This window comes from Tenrec ecaudatus, chromosome 16 (assembly GCF_050624435.1).
Source record: "Tenrec ecaudatus isolate mTenEca1 chromosome 16, mTenEca1.hap1, whole genome shotgun sequence".
NCBI classification, from domain to species: Eukaryota; Metazoa; Chordata; class Mammalia; order Afrosoricida; family Tenrecidae; genus Tenrec; species Tenrec ecaudatus.
The window spans coordinates 27052518-27067619 of NC_134545.1; the positions used below are offsets into that span (position 1 = coordinate 27052518).

The 15102-nt window shown below is 45.5% G+C and overlaps 1 protein-coding gene across 4 annotated transcripts in view; it reads left to right on the forward strand.

Moving 5' to 3' along the window:
* TTC28 (tetratricopeptide repeat domain 28) overlaps nt 1–15102 on the forward strand; it is a 696928-nt gene that overhangs the window by 547463 nt on the left and 134363 nt on the right. For all 4 annotated transcript variants that reach the window (XM_075534764.1, XM_075534766.1, XM_075534765.1 and 1 more), the window contains one exon: nt 10314–10821. In XM_075534764.1, coding sequence (XP_075390879.1) covers nt 10314–10821 — 508 coding nt within the window. The remainder of the gene's footprint in view (nt 1–10313; nt 10822–15102) is intronic.

Genomic DNA, 15102 nt, shown 5'->3' on the forward strand with positions numbered 1-15102 from the left:
TTCATGTGGGCAGAACCCACCTGGAGACAGTTAGAGAAGGGGTGTTTTCCAGTGGTCTTAGGAGACTCCTGTGAAAGGGTCATTCAACCGCCAAAGGGGTCAGGACCCACAGGTTGAGAACAGCTGCTCTAGCATGTCTTTGGGGATGTAGTCTTGATGTCTTGGATAGACATCAAGAGAAATAAGATTGGCAAAGGGCATTTATAGAGGTCTAAATACAGGCATTTACATATGTAAATATACTTATTTTTAACGATGGGTAAATATATCTATGTGCATATATTTATAGGTTTAGTATTAAGGTCTTAAAGGCTTGAAGATAAACAAGCAGCCATCTAGCTGAGAAACAACAAAGCCCACATGGAAGAAGTACTCCAGCTTGTGTGATCATGAGGTGTCGATGGGATCAGGTATCAGGCATCAAAGAACAAAAAATCATATCATTGTGAATGAGGGGAGTACGGAATGGAGACCCAAAGCCCATGTGTAGGAAACTGGACATCCCCTTACAGAAGGGTCTCTGGGAGGATATGAGCCAGTCAGGGTGCCATGTAGCAACGATGAAACATACAAATTTCCTCTAGTTCTTTGTTGTTTCCTCCCCAACACTATCATGATCCCAATTCTACCTTACAAATCCGGTTAGAACAGAGGATGTACACTGGTGCAGATAAGAGCTGGAAACATAGGGAATCCAGGACAGATCAGCCCCTCAGGACCAATAATGAGAGTAGCGATACCAGGAGGGTAAGGGAAGGTGGAGTAGAAAGGGGGAAGCGGTCACAAGGATCTACATAACCCCCTCCCTGGGGAACCGACAACGGAAGAGTGGGTGACGGGAGACGTCGGACAGTATAAGACATCACAAAATAATAACAATTTATAAATTATCCAGGGTTTGTGAGGGAGTGGGGGCAGGGAGGGAGAATGAGAGGGGGAAAATGAGAAGTTAATACCAAGGGCTCAAGTAGAAAGAAGATGTTTTGAGAATGATGATGGCAAAAAATATCCAAATGGGCTTGATATAATAGATGGATGTATGGATTGTGATACGAGTTGTATGAGCCCCCAATAAAATGATTTATAAAAAGATAAATAAGATAAAAACATTCCAAGCATCTTCTGTATGCCCATCATTGTATCAGACTCTTTACATGTCTTATCTTATGTTAGTGTAGGCAAACCCCACAACAAGTGAGTTCCAGTTTGAATTCTAGTTTTGTTTGTGCTTTTAACTTTTTATTGTGGCCTGCGTGAAAATCTAAAAAGCAAATTGATTTTCCATTCAGTGACTGATACACATTGTGTGGCATTAATCAGTCCCCACAGTCTAACAGTACTCTTCCCACTTCCTTCATGTCTCCTGGTTCCATTTGTCTTTCCTGCCTTCTGAAGTTTATTCCCGGGCAAATGCTGTGCTTTTTATCTCATGGGATTGATTGTTCTAAGGTGTGTGGACCCTCCTGGTGCTGTGTGTTAGTCTGGGTACTTTAGAGAAACAAATCCACAGAAACTCATATGTATAAGAGAGTTGTATATAAAGGTTAAGTGTACATCAAGAAAACATCCCAACCCTGTGCTGCCCAAGCCCACACGACCAACATTAGTCCACATGCCCGACACCAATCCACAAAGTCCTCCTCCATCTCACAAAACACATGCAGTGATGCTGACTGCAGGAGGAAAGCCAAATCGGTGAGTGTGTAAGCATCTCAGAGCTGGCAGGGCCACACGGCTGCTCCAGCACCCAGGGCTGCATCAGGATAGGTCCATTTGGCTTCTCGGGGATGTCTTGTAGGAAGTGAGCCTTGACAGCTGAAACAGGGAACTCACTAAGGCAGCTGCACCCTGGTCCAACCATAACAAAACAAGAGACCCGAGAATTAGAAAGGTGAGGCTCACCGAGCCATTTATCTCTCAGCCCCCCAATTAGCCCCACATGAGTTTATTGACCAGGTTGTCACAATAAACTGTAACTGTCTCATACTGTTCACCTTTTAGACCTCTGCGTGTTGTTCAGCTGAAAGATGAGGCAGGAGTAGGTGAGTTCAGCTGAGGCCTGAAGAGTAACTAGGGGCCACTGTCTTGGGGGTTCCATCAAACCCTCATCAGACTAGTAAATCGGTTTTTTGTTTATGATTTTGAGTTTTGTTCCACTGTATTGTCCTCTCTCTATTTTAGACCCTCCATTGTGATGCCTCTCAGAGGAGTCATTGGTGGTAGTTAGGCACCAACTTCATCTTCCGGTCTCAGGGTGTTGAGGCTGATATTTTTGTTTTGTTTGTGCGTGTCTTTGGTTCTTCTCATTCTTCATGCTGTAGATGGGGTAGACCAAAAGTTGTACCTTAAATGGCTCTTAGAAAGCTTTTAGGGAAAAAATTTAAAAAAAAAAAAAAAAGAGAATGCTTTTAGGATCCCGTCACTACTCATCTCTGTAGAATGTAGACCATTGTCAATTAATTATATCTTCCCAGTTGACTTTGTTGTCCCCACAACTATAGTTTCAAGCATCCTGTCCCAGTGATTCATTCCTCAAGTTCTTTGGTTATGACTGAGATGTTTACTACCTTTGCCCCCTGTTTGCTCTATTAGAAACATGGATATATTTACAGCATATTCAGATATGTAGGGAGAAATATCACTGCCAATCTAGTATATAGTTGTGAATGTAGTCCCCTTTGCCTACTCATCATGCCTGTTCATCTTGCCTGTGTGCCTGTGTTCTTACTTATAGATTAACGTTTGTTCTTACTTATAATACAGAACTGTGAATGTAATAGTATTTTCCTTTGATATCTGTAACTCTTACACACCTCTCGTTGTCTTCCTTTCCTTTAGTAATATTGTGCTGATCTTCCCTAATATATGTTGCCTTTCCCTAAACCCAAATTCGTACATGTCCATTATCTAGTTCATTGTTCCCCTCCCCCTCCCCTCCCCTCCCTTCCTAGCTCTGGTATCCAACAACAACAAAAAATATTTTTCCTACAATATCTGCTATTTTGTGATTGACTCATTTCCCTCAGCTCAATATGCGCTAGGTTGACTGATGTTATGAGGTCTTTTACATGTGTGTCATTATTCTTTCATGCTGTGTAATATCTCATTGTGTGTATGCACCATATTTATTTATACATTCATCCATTGACGGGCACTTCATTTGTTTCTGTCTCCTTCCTGTTGCGAGTAATTCTGCAATGAACACAGATACTGTTTTACAATTTGTAGGTTCTCTTTTTACTTTTCCTGAGTTTTTTTTCCTCCTCTTCTGTTTATCTCCCATTTCCATCCTTCCTTTCTTAACCCTCTGAATTCTGCCATTGGCTAAATGCCGCCCTTTTGATCTTAATGGTTATTTTAAAACTAGGTCGAGCTCAGTGGGGCTCCCACTAGGCTCGGATGTATCAGGGCTGCTAGTGATAGTCAGGCGCTATCTGGTTCAGCACTTCTCTACCTGTAGGTCCCAACCCCTTTGGGGGTTAAACAACCCTTTCACAGGGGTCCCCTAAGACCATTGGAGAACACACAAATATTTCACAATATGTAACTATATATTGTTTTGTGATGAATAACTATGCTTTAATTATGTTCACTTTTAACAATGAAAATACATACTGCATATCAGATGTTTAAATTACAATTCACAACAGTAGCAAAATTGCAGTTATGAAGCAGCAATGAAAATAATTTTATGGTTGGGGGGCATCACCACAACATGAGGAGCTGTATTAAAGGGTCGCGGCATTAGGAAGGTTGAGAATCACTGATCTAGTTCTTCTGGTCTCAGGGTTGTGGAGACTTAGTTTACCTGGTCCATTGGCCTAATTGTCTCATGTGTCTTTGACTTTAATCACAATTCTTTTCTGTGACTAGTTCCACTTCAGATGGCTGCTCATGAGCTTTAATGATGCCAAGTACTATTTATCAAATTAGGATACAGAACACTGCCTCTGTGAACTAAGTTATGCCAGTTGACTTTGATGTCCACCCAAGACTATGGCCTTGATCCCAAGCCCAGCAATTTTTTTCTCATTAGATGTTTAGTTATGTCTAAGAAATTTTCAGAATTTGGTCCCCTGTATTTGAATTTGGGCCCTTCACCACTTCTTAGGTATATTTGTAGCAAATAGCCTCTGTCAATCTATATCAGAGAAGTCTTTGGATACACATAAATATTTAATCTTTAGAAGGCCCCAGGTTCTATTCTACTTTCTGTGCATGTTTGGGTATGCTCAATAATCTATTTACACAGTAAATTCAAACCCCCAAGTTGGACCCTAATTTTTCTTTAATGGTCTTTGAAGATCAGCTGCCCGTAGGTGAATAAATTTAATTCCGTGTTCCAAATCTGTTCCACTGACTGGTATGTCTTTCACTGTACCAACATTGGGCTTTTTGACCACTCTGTCTTTATGGTAGGGCTTGAAATCTGCAAGTGTGAGATTTCCTAGCTCTTCTTCTTCAGTGCTGTTTTGCTTTTCCAGGTCTCTTTCCTTTTCATATACAGTGAGCGTTTAGTTTTTCCATCTTTTAAAGAAAGATGGTGAAATCTGCATTGGGAATCTATAGATCACTTAGGGAGCTCTGGTTGCATAGCAGTTACACGTTTGGCTGCTAACCTCAAGGTCAGCAGTTCAAAACCACCAGATACTCTGAGGGAGAAAGATGAGCTTTTCTAGTCCCGGAAAGAACAATAGTCTCAGAAACTCCCAAAGGCAGTGCTTCCCAGTCCTACAGGGTCACTATGAGTCAGAATTGGCACAATGGCAGTAAGTTTTTGTGTTTTCTAGATCACCTTGGCAAGTGATTACATTTTCACAACGTTAAATCTTCTTTCCCAGGAGCATGACTTGTTCTTCCATGCACACAGGTTTCTTTTAGTTGGTTAAAAAAAAATCATTTTATTGGGGGCTCAGACAGCTCTTATCACAATCCATACATCCATCCATTGTGTCAAGCACATTTGTACATCTGTTGCCATCATCATTGCTTTGTTCCCCTTGCTGTTCTGTGCATACCCTTAGCATTTTGCCCCGATGTGGTGGGGTCAGATTGGGCAAAATTCCCACACTATGTCTCCAGTGTTGTCGCCCATAGCCCTACGGGTCAGTGAGGGACATTGTGTCTCGTGGTGGGGCTGGCCCTGTGGTCTTCTCTGTGCATTGGCTGCTCTGACCGGGAGTATCGTCCTCAGGGCTTGGTGGGCCAGGATGTGTTCCACTCTCTCTCCTTCCCTCTTGGTTTGCTCCTGTGTGCTCTGATCAGATACACCCCTTTCCCTGAGCTGTAGCTTCAATGCTGTCCTCTGAAGTGCATTCTTCTGGGAGGGGAGTAGTGGGGTGTCTATGTAGTTGAGATTGGGGCTGGTCCCGCAGACTCTCTTAGTTGTAGTAGCATTTTGTAGTCTTTAAATGGTTGGTATGTGTGTGTGTGTGTGTGTGTGTGTCTTTTTTTTATCTCTAGCTAGGTGTATTTGCAAGTGTATTTTAGTTTGTTTTTAGAAGCTGTTGTAAATGATACTGTTTTCCATATTTCATTTCCGGAATATTTTGCTGTTGTTCTTGGTAGTGATGTTAAGGAAGCTGAGTTTTGCATGTTGATCTGGTGCCCCGCCACTTTGCGGAGCCTTCCCATCAGGAGTTTTCTTGCTGAGATGCTGGGATTTTCTACATCTAGGATCATAACATCTGCAAACAGGGGTAGCTTTACTTCTTCCTTATCAAATCAGATGCCCTTTATTGCCCTTGGTTTTGCCTTTTTGCTATGGCTGGAACTTACAATACAATGTTGAACAGGTGTGCATCCTTGTCTGGTTCACTTTTACAAGGGACTGCTTATATTCTCTTTTGAGAATCGTATTAGATGTTGGATTTGCTTATATACCCATATGTATCCTAAGGAATTCCCCTTCTATTTCCTATTTTGCTGGGAATTTTTACCAGGACTGGGTGTTGGATTTGATCAAATGCCCTTTTGGTATCAATTGAAATGTTCATGTGTTTCTTTTCCTTTGCTGTATTTATGTCATGAATTGCATTGAGTGATTTCCATCCGTGTTTAACCATCTTTGCATTCCTGATAGGAATCAACCTCGTCATTATGTGAAGTCTATCTTTCAGTCAAATTTGTACGTAAATACGAACAGTTAAGTACAGTTTATTGCTAACATCACTTAGTCAAATGTCAGCCTTAGTATATAGTGTACCTTTCTATGCATTAAAAAATGTTACAAAGAAATACTTCCACATTTAAGAAAGCATTTTAATACAGTGGTAATAATTACAATGTTCTAGTGGATTTCACTGAACCTGAAGTGATGGACTGCAAGTCACCTGGGTGTTGCAGGTCTGTGAGGCACATGGGTAGGGAGAGTTGGTGGTGACGACCACAACGGAGTAGGGCATGGGGCGAGGGGCTTCCCAAGGAGCAGGTCACCAGTAGTAGAAGTAGCAGCCACCTTAGGGAGTGGGGGGAGGATGAGGACAATGGGGAGGCAAGCTAAAGAGGAGGAGGAAAGAGTGGGGCTCCTGAGGCTCCAAGTCAGGGACTGACCATGGAAGGGGCCATGCAGGAGACTAGAACTTGCCTCTGGAGGTTGAGGGGTAGGGAGCACCAGTGGAGGTGGTCACAGAGAGTAGAGAAGTCCCCCAGCATGAGAGGGAGCAGGAATCAGAGTGGGAGCGGCAGAGAAGGCGGGGTGGGGGGGGAGGAGATAGAGGAGATAATGACTGTGGAGCATGGGACTAATGAGTATCTGTAGCTGAGATTAACCAGGCAGCAACACATCATTTCTTCCAGGAGCAAAGAGGGAGAGGGAAGGCTAAAGTGTAGGGGGGGTGGCTTCATAACTATGGGTTGTATATTAGTCAGATAGGTGTAATTAGAGGAACCTGTCTGTACTCATTAAGGCATTGTCAGGTGTTGCAATGCCCATTTTAAAGGTGAAGAAACTGAGGCTTCAAGATGCCATCTATTGCCATCTATTTGAATCAGGGTACACCTAATTCTAGAGACCATCCATCTTATCCCACATCCCTCTGCCTCCTGAGTCGTGGTAGCTAACCAGATCTTTGACTCACAGCCCCAAACTGGCAGGTAATGCAGGTGGTGCATGTGGATTGGGGTCAGTGAAGACAAAGGGCCATTTTCTGGGGCGAGCTGCATGCAGGGACCTAGCCCATCAACAGCATGCTGTTTAATAGTGGTGTCAACAACACCACAGGCGGTAGACTTGGAGTGTTTTAAGCTTCTCACACTAAAACCCCTTAAAGGTAGTCTCAGGAAATTTGAATAAATTCCCTGCTCTAGCTCCACATCCCATGAAACTGATTGGCCAGATGCAATTCTGCAAATATCTAGGCCTCAGACTCGGCCAAGCCTCCCTCTGAACCTCCTTCCATCTGCAACTGGAAATTATGCTTTGGCAAGCTCTCCAGTCTTCTCTGTCCCATAGAAAGAGAACGCATTGTCTTACTCTAACCGGATAGTTTGTTTCTCTAGCTGCTTGTGTTTTAGTATTCAAATACAGATGTTGCCGAATGCTTCCACTGTGGGAAGCAGCTGCTGCTATTCTAGGAGAAAAATCTCTGCGAGATTCATATACAAAGGCAGCAGGGACCTCGGTGGCAACTACAGCATCTGCTTGAGGTGGGGCCTGTGATTCCCCATAGATGGAATCTTCAGATTCTCATTAACAGCCGGCAACCATGGTTCAGATCTCAGCTTACGCTACAGGAGCAAGAACAAAGGCAATCGAATTGTCCAAGTAGCTGATAAATATGGGCCCAGGTGATTTGCCCATGGGCTTTGAAACCATTGCCTCCCTTCCCTGTGTAATGTAACTGCTAAGCACTGAAGTCTTTGGTGCTCAGGACTGTTGCTACCTTCTGCCTGTAAGAGTTCTTACAGCCCTAAGACACCCACCTGAAGAGAGTACACTGCCACTCACCTGGGGCCCTCACTGCTTCTGCTGACCCCCTCCAAGCCCTATTGAGGCCTTGCTGTATGACCATCAGCACCCAGATACAAACAGAGAGAGAGGAGGGGATGGAGTAGGATGACTTCTCAGAGTCCCCCAGCCTGGGCCTCTGACCCCCAAGCCCCACTCCACTCTGCCACCACATCAAGCTCCCTCTGAAATGTCCGAGGCTAAGGCTGGTGTGGGCAACATGATTGTATCATCCTTTCCAGAAATGCTGATTTCTAGGCTGCCTGCCCTGAATGGGCTCACCTGACAGCTGCACCTTGTTGCTGGAGGCTTCCATGCACCAGATAGTGCCCACCCCCAGGCCCTGAGGAAAACACCCAATAGTCCCTTTCCTTATGTTCAGACACTGGGATCCCAGGCCTCCTGACACTTGGAAAAGCAAACAGCCAGAGGTGGGAGCTCCTAGAGCCACCGTTTGGAGTTGCCGTAGGCAGATGTGCCCAGGCCCAGGGCCACCTGGGGCAGAGCAAGCATGCACCATATACATCCAGCTGCCCCACTGTGTCCAAGGGAGCAGGGCTGCCGCCCAATCTACGGAGTGGAATGAGCTCCCGAATTATTTATGGTTGCACATTGGACAGGGCCCTCTACAGGGCTCGCACACACACCATTCCCGGCTGACCCCGGGAAGTAAAATCTCCCACTCAGACCCGCAGAGCTCATTCCATTCTGATCGCTTCTTGGGGACACTCTCATTCCATCATGGGACAACCCGTAGAAGAACCCCTCAAAGTCCCCCGGGAACTCCATTTATCCACAGACTTCTTTGAAGTCCCCCAGGAGCCCTGGTGGTGTAAGTGGGTTGGTTACCTGTAGAGCTACTAACCACAGAGTCAGCAGTTTGAACCCACCAGCCACTCTGCAAGAGAAAGATGAGGCTTTTTACTATTGTGAAGAGTTAAAGCCTCAGAAATGCACCAGGGCAGTTCTACTACTCGGTCCTAGAGGGACTATGAGTTGGCACAGGCTTGATGGCAGTAAGTTTTTTCTGTCCTTTACTCTGAAGGCAACAGAGGCTTCTGGGTAGATGGGTTTGTGGACTATGCACTGTGCCCCAGCCAGGCCTGCGTGGAAAAGAACCCCAAAGCAGAGGCAAGAGGCTAGGTCAGCAGGGGAGGAAACCAATGAGGGGACAGTGGGAAGGCCTGTGTACAAAGAGGCTGCCTGGTGGGAAACTGAGGCCAGGCCACGTCCAGGAGGTTGTTCTTAGTGCCACCGCCACTGCTTCTGCCGGAACCGACACTGCTCCAGTGTCGGTTCCCAGCAAAAGCAGAAAACAAAAGCACGTCTCTAGGCATTTATTTCCTGCCTATTTTCCTAAATCTTTTGTTGAAACATCTGTGAAATGAGGAGGGGGAGGGCAGCAACTTAAGAACAGGCTATTTGCAAGAACCATAAAGATGGTCATTCTTCAGTTATTTTGATCAAGGCCTGCTATTTCACAGGCAGAGGGCCCACAGTAGCAAATCACTCACATCTATAAAATATTTATAAAATTGTTCCTAAGTGCACCAGCGTCATCGAGCGCAGCACATAAAGAAAGGCCTCTTGCCTCACTCTCCAGCCCTGGGGGCCCTTGGGAAGATCACGTACCTGCTGGCGACAGCACTCACCCGTCATTCTACCAGCGCTGTCTCCAGTCCACCTTTAGGAGGGGGAGAGAGGGGTTAGATACCTGCAGAGTGGTATGAAGGAGGCGGGAAGAGTAGGCCAGTCTCCCACTTTTAGACTAAGAGGGCAGAACTTTTAGACTAAGAGGGCAGAAAGGGCACAGACTACCTCCCCTTCTAAATCTCCGCAGAGTCGCTAGACATGAAGACTGTGTGTCAGACTGCACAGCGCACTCAGGTGCCACTCTGACACCTGTGTGATGTCTGTTACTGCTGCTGGGTTTGCTGCACTTACACAGAGCTGTCGCTATTAAAAACCTGTACGACGACCCAGGCCGGGCCTGTATACCCGAATGGGCCTGTGACGAGCAGTGGGCGGGGCCAAGGTAGACAGTGTCCCCTCCGAGAGAGGCTCTGCTCATCAAAGCTTGTGGGGCAAAAAAAGCCAAACAAGATGAGCCAGTGTAAACCTGAGAGGGGTGGTGAGGCTTAGTGGAGACCACCCCCGTGCAAAGGGTAGCGCGGGTAAGCCACCCCGTCTCTTCCCCTGAGACCCTCTTTATCAGTTCCGCACAGGTCTGCGGGGCCCCAGCGGTAGCACCATTCGGCATCATTGCATGGTTCCAGGCAAACTCTGAATGGTTTTATCTGCCGCCACCAACCCAAAGCCCTTCACTGATGCGCTGCTATTTCTCTGCCTTATCCCCTCCCTGCAGGCAGCCTCCTCAGCCCTGAGCAGCCTGGGTCACGTGTACACGGCCATCGGAGACTACCCGAATGCGCTGGCCAGCCACAAGCAGTGTGTACTCCTGGCCAAACAATCCAAAGATGAGCTCTCGGAAGCCCGCGAGCTCGGCAACATGGGCGCCGTGTACATCGCCATGGGTGACTTTGAGAACGCTGTGCAGTGCCACGAGCAGCACCTGAAGATAGCCAAGGAGCTGGGCAACAAGCGAGAGGAGGCCCGGGCCTACAGCAACCTGGGCAGCGCCTACCACTATCGGAGGAACTTTGACAAGGCCATGTCGTACCACAACTATGTGCTGGAGCTGGCTCAGGAGCTGACGGAGAAGGCTATTGAGATGCGGGCCTACGCTGGCCTGGGCCACGCTGCCAGGTGCATGCAGGACCTGGAGAGAGCAAAGCAGTACCACGAACAGCAGCTGGGCATTGCCGAAACCCTCAAGGACCGGGCCGCCGAGGGGCGCGCATCCTCCAACCTGGGTAAGTGTGGCCACTGAGGCCGCCCACTGTCTTTGGCAAGCATCTGCGTGGGTGTGTTCATAAGACCCTCCTCACTATGGGTCTCATCACTTTGCTGCAACTACATTGCCCTGGAGCCTGCCTGCCTGCCTGCTCCAACTCTCCCAGTCCTCCCTGCTGTCCTAGGGCCCCAAAGACCAGGGCTCTGAAAGAAAGGCTCAGGGGTGAGGGGGGTGGGGGTAGGGGCAAATGAAACACCTCCCGGCCTTTTTGTCCAAGTAGAGAGAAGTATCTACCCCATCTATCTAACTAGAGAGCAGGGTGATGAGATCAAATGAGAGGACGCGCTCTTTGCTTTAAATGAAAGCGCAGCCCTCAGGAGTCATCATTGGAAGGGGATTTAAAAGGTGTTGTTGTTGTTGTTGTTGGCTTAGTAAGTTGAACCTACAGGCCATGTTTGTTGGCTTGTTTGGGGTCCCCCTCGAAATCGTGGTCTCACAGATGATGCTGAGTGCTAACGGAAATGCAGAATGACTTCTGGGAAAGGTCTGTGGAAGTAGGACGCGTTTGCACCGAGATGCTCCTTTGACGGTGAGTGGATGGTCCTCGGCTGTAAGGGTGGAGCAGAGGCCATCGCAACCGGTAGCTTGGGGGACGTTGTAGAACAGGCTGTCATTTGGACTCTGTACCCAGACAGATAGGGGTTACCAAAAATTATGGAAGGCCCAGCTGTGTGGGGGAAGTACAAGCCCACGGTTGGGTCTGGGCCCACTGGGATTCGTAGGAGGGCGAGGACACGGAGAAGGTGGCCTTACGGGTATTGATGTAGGCTTATCAGATATTAGTAGCAAAATGTAAAGTTCAGCTCCCTTCTCCACATGACCTCCCAGGCACATCCATCTCTGTTTATCTTAGTACCTTAGCTCCCTCCCTCTGTGCGCCTTCCTTCTCCCCTCAGTTCTCCCCTCAGTACGTACTTTACATGAGTGTTTCTTGACTACATCCCTAGAGATGGCTTGGGAGCTCTGGTGGTGTAGTAGTGGTTAACCTTTGGATAAGGTGACCAGATTTTAACATTGGTAAAGCAGGACACCATTGACGGGGGCGGGGAGGGGCAGTGTTCTTGATTGAAAATTTGGTCTATATGGAACAACAAAAATTTTCATAGATGCAAAAATAGTATTGTAATATATTTTTAAAATTTCAACATAAGTTCAATTTACAAATATAATACATTAAATTATGTATAGTATTATTTTATTCTTTGGCATATTTCTCATTTGAGTTGATTTTTTTAGTAGATTGCTGTCGTTATTTAAAAGGTCATGAAATTTTTCACAGGAATTTGTTAAATTATATTTCACACATATAATGGCTTTCAAAGTCTCAACACTTAATTGTGACTTTACTGATGTCCACACTTTATTTACCATAGAAAAAATGCATTCAGTTGCAGCTTTAGTTCCTGGTAAGGACAGCGTGTATTCCACAATTAATCTATGCAGTTACTATAGAACTTTTTAATGTGATTCATGATATCTGCATGATTTATTGCACCTTGTTCTTCTAACTGGCTTATACTATTATGGATAGTTAACGGAAGACAATTATTTTCTAACCGTTCTTGACATTGAAATTTTAAATTATTAACTTCATTTGCTACTTTGATGACCAAAATTTTGTCGCTTTCAGTAAGTTTTATAGTATTTTGAAAAAGCGCTGCTTGATTGTGTACGAACTCTAGCCAAATTTTTGAAGATTCGCTAGCCTTTTTGTCGCCACTATAAGATATAAGTAATGAGTACTGTCTGCTAAATTCAAGAAAATTTATATATTTATGAAATAAATAAATGACTTAAAATAAATTATCTGAATAGCTGACTTGTTGCCATCACTTGTTGAACTAGCACGCAGTATGATGTGTATCGTCTGAGAGAAAGTTATAAAATGTTTTCGTCGTTGCCAATGCCCAAAAATGCCATTGTTCATTAAGTCCAAACAATGGTGGTCGAATTCTAACAACTGATCAACAATGTGAACCTTGATAAGCAGTTCTCGATAATCAGTTCTCGACAATTATTTGTTATTATTAAAGTTTAACATTATAAAATTAACAAAAAATAATATAAAACTCATATCGTGGCGAAATAGCCACATGGCAGCTGAAAACCCTATATTCCCTTCCCATTCTCCCGCCGTTCCCTAGCTTGTCGTGCATTCTTTCAAAAAATCAGGACTTTTAAAAAACGTTGCGGGACGCAGCACAAATTGTTAAAAATTGAGACGTCTGGTCACCTTACCCTTGAGCTGCTAAACAGAAGGTCAGCCAAAGTGACCAGAAGGCAGAATTCCACAGAGATCCAGGGGTGACATTCCTTCTGGTCCTGGTCCTCAAAAGTAGAGTCATGGGCAGCACCAGGGGGAGAAAGACGAGGTTTTCTATTCCCTTAAAGAATTACAATCTCAGAAACCCGCAGGGGCAGTTCTACCCTGTCCTATAGGGTAGCCATGAGTCAGACTTGACTCTGTAACAATGAGTTTTTTTTTATAGAAATGGCAATCAATATGATCAGGAAGAGAGTCTGACAAGAGTCCTAGAAATAAACTCTTGTGGTGATATAGCTATGCAGCAGATTTCAGTATTTATTGACTCTTTACTGTAGGCTTAAACTTATACAATACAGAAGTAAAACAAACAAGCGAACAAAAATCATTGCCCTCAAAGAGCTTATCCTTTGGTTGAGGAAATAAGGCCAATCCATGAGGCAGCCACTGGCCTCCCAGTAAGATTGTGTAACGATGTTGTTATGTTACCATGGAGTTCCTAGAAGGGGAGACCCCATGGGAGGGGGCAGGGGCGGGTGTGTGTGCTCTAAATGGCCTGGAAAGTTCCTGGAGGAGGTAAGATCACATGGACCTTGAAGAGGTCAAGCCTGGACCGGCTTTGGTGGAGCAGAAATGTGAAAGAAGGTACCGAAGAGGGATAGATCGCTTGACGTCTCGGAAGGATGGCTTTTGCTGTTGTCTGTTGTCTGTGTTACCAAGGCTCTGTTTCGTTTTCATTTCTCTTCTGTGTACCTCTATGACTCTGTCACCTGCAATCTGCCCTAAAACTCCTCTCGGGATGCTGAGTTTGGATGTTCAAAAATCACCACCCTCCCCTCTGACACCAGCTCTGAGTTCCAGGCTCCCCTCGTCCACCCTCAGACTTGGTCATTTGCTAGAAGGCCTCACATGGAAAGCTGTTATATTCACAGTGGCATTTATTACAGCAAAAGGAAACACACTGAAATATACCAGGAAGTGACCAGAAGGCAGAGTTCCACAAGAGATCCGGGAGTGACATTCCCTCTGGTCGTGGTCCTCAAATGTGGAGTCATGGGCAGCATGGACTTCTGTCAGAAAGGAGGGGTGGCAATATGCACGGATCACCACAAGCAAGGGAAGCCCATCCAGCCTTGGTGCCCTGAGCCTTGTAGCGGCGGGTGGGGGGCTCTGAACATAAATATGGTTGACAGTTCACATGGCCGACCTTGGTTCCCAGGCCCTCCGGAAGTGGAGCTGATACCATGTGATTCAGAGCTCCCGAAATAAATCACACGGTTAGAATGGACCAGCTTGCACAGCCCAAGGCCCCAGGTAAACAAAGACAGTCTTATCAGGCAGGACATTCCAAGGGCTTCGAGATTATCTCCCTGGAGCCCAGGGCAAAAGCTAGCCCTCTCTCTGGGCAAGGTTAACTGTGGCCTGCACCCATGCATTTTTCATATTTCAGATAGAGATTGGTTTTTTCTTTCCAGCTCTAGAATTTCCATTTATTTCTTGTAGTTATTTCTGTTTTGCTGCAGAGGCTTCTTTGTTCATTGCAAGGATGTTTTCTTCTGTATTGCTGAGCCTAGTTCTAACAGCTGTTTTTAAAATCTTGTTTGCTCATTCTGACATGTGGGTCATTTGGGGATTAGACGTGTGTGTGTGCGTGTGTGTGTGTGTGTCTGTGTGTGTTCTCTCATAACAGCTGTATTGAGATACAATTTGCAATGTAGAATGAAGTGGGTGTGGGTATTGACACAAAGCTGGGCCTTGGTTGCCTTTTGCCTATTGCTAGATCACATTTGAATGCTTTCTTGCATGTCCAGTAATTTGGAGTTATAGCTTAGAGACTCTGTCTGGATTCTGATTTACTTGTATTTCTCTGAACAGGATTCATTTTGTTGTCATTTTACCAGGAAGTTAACTTGACTAGATTCACACTTCAGAGTCATTGTGTCCCATCTTGAGTGGCCACAAAAATCGAGGTTCAAG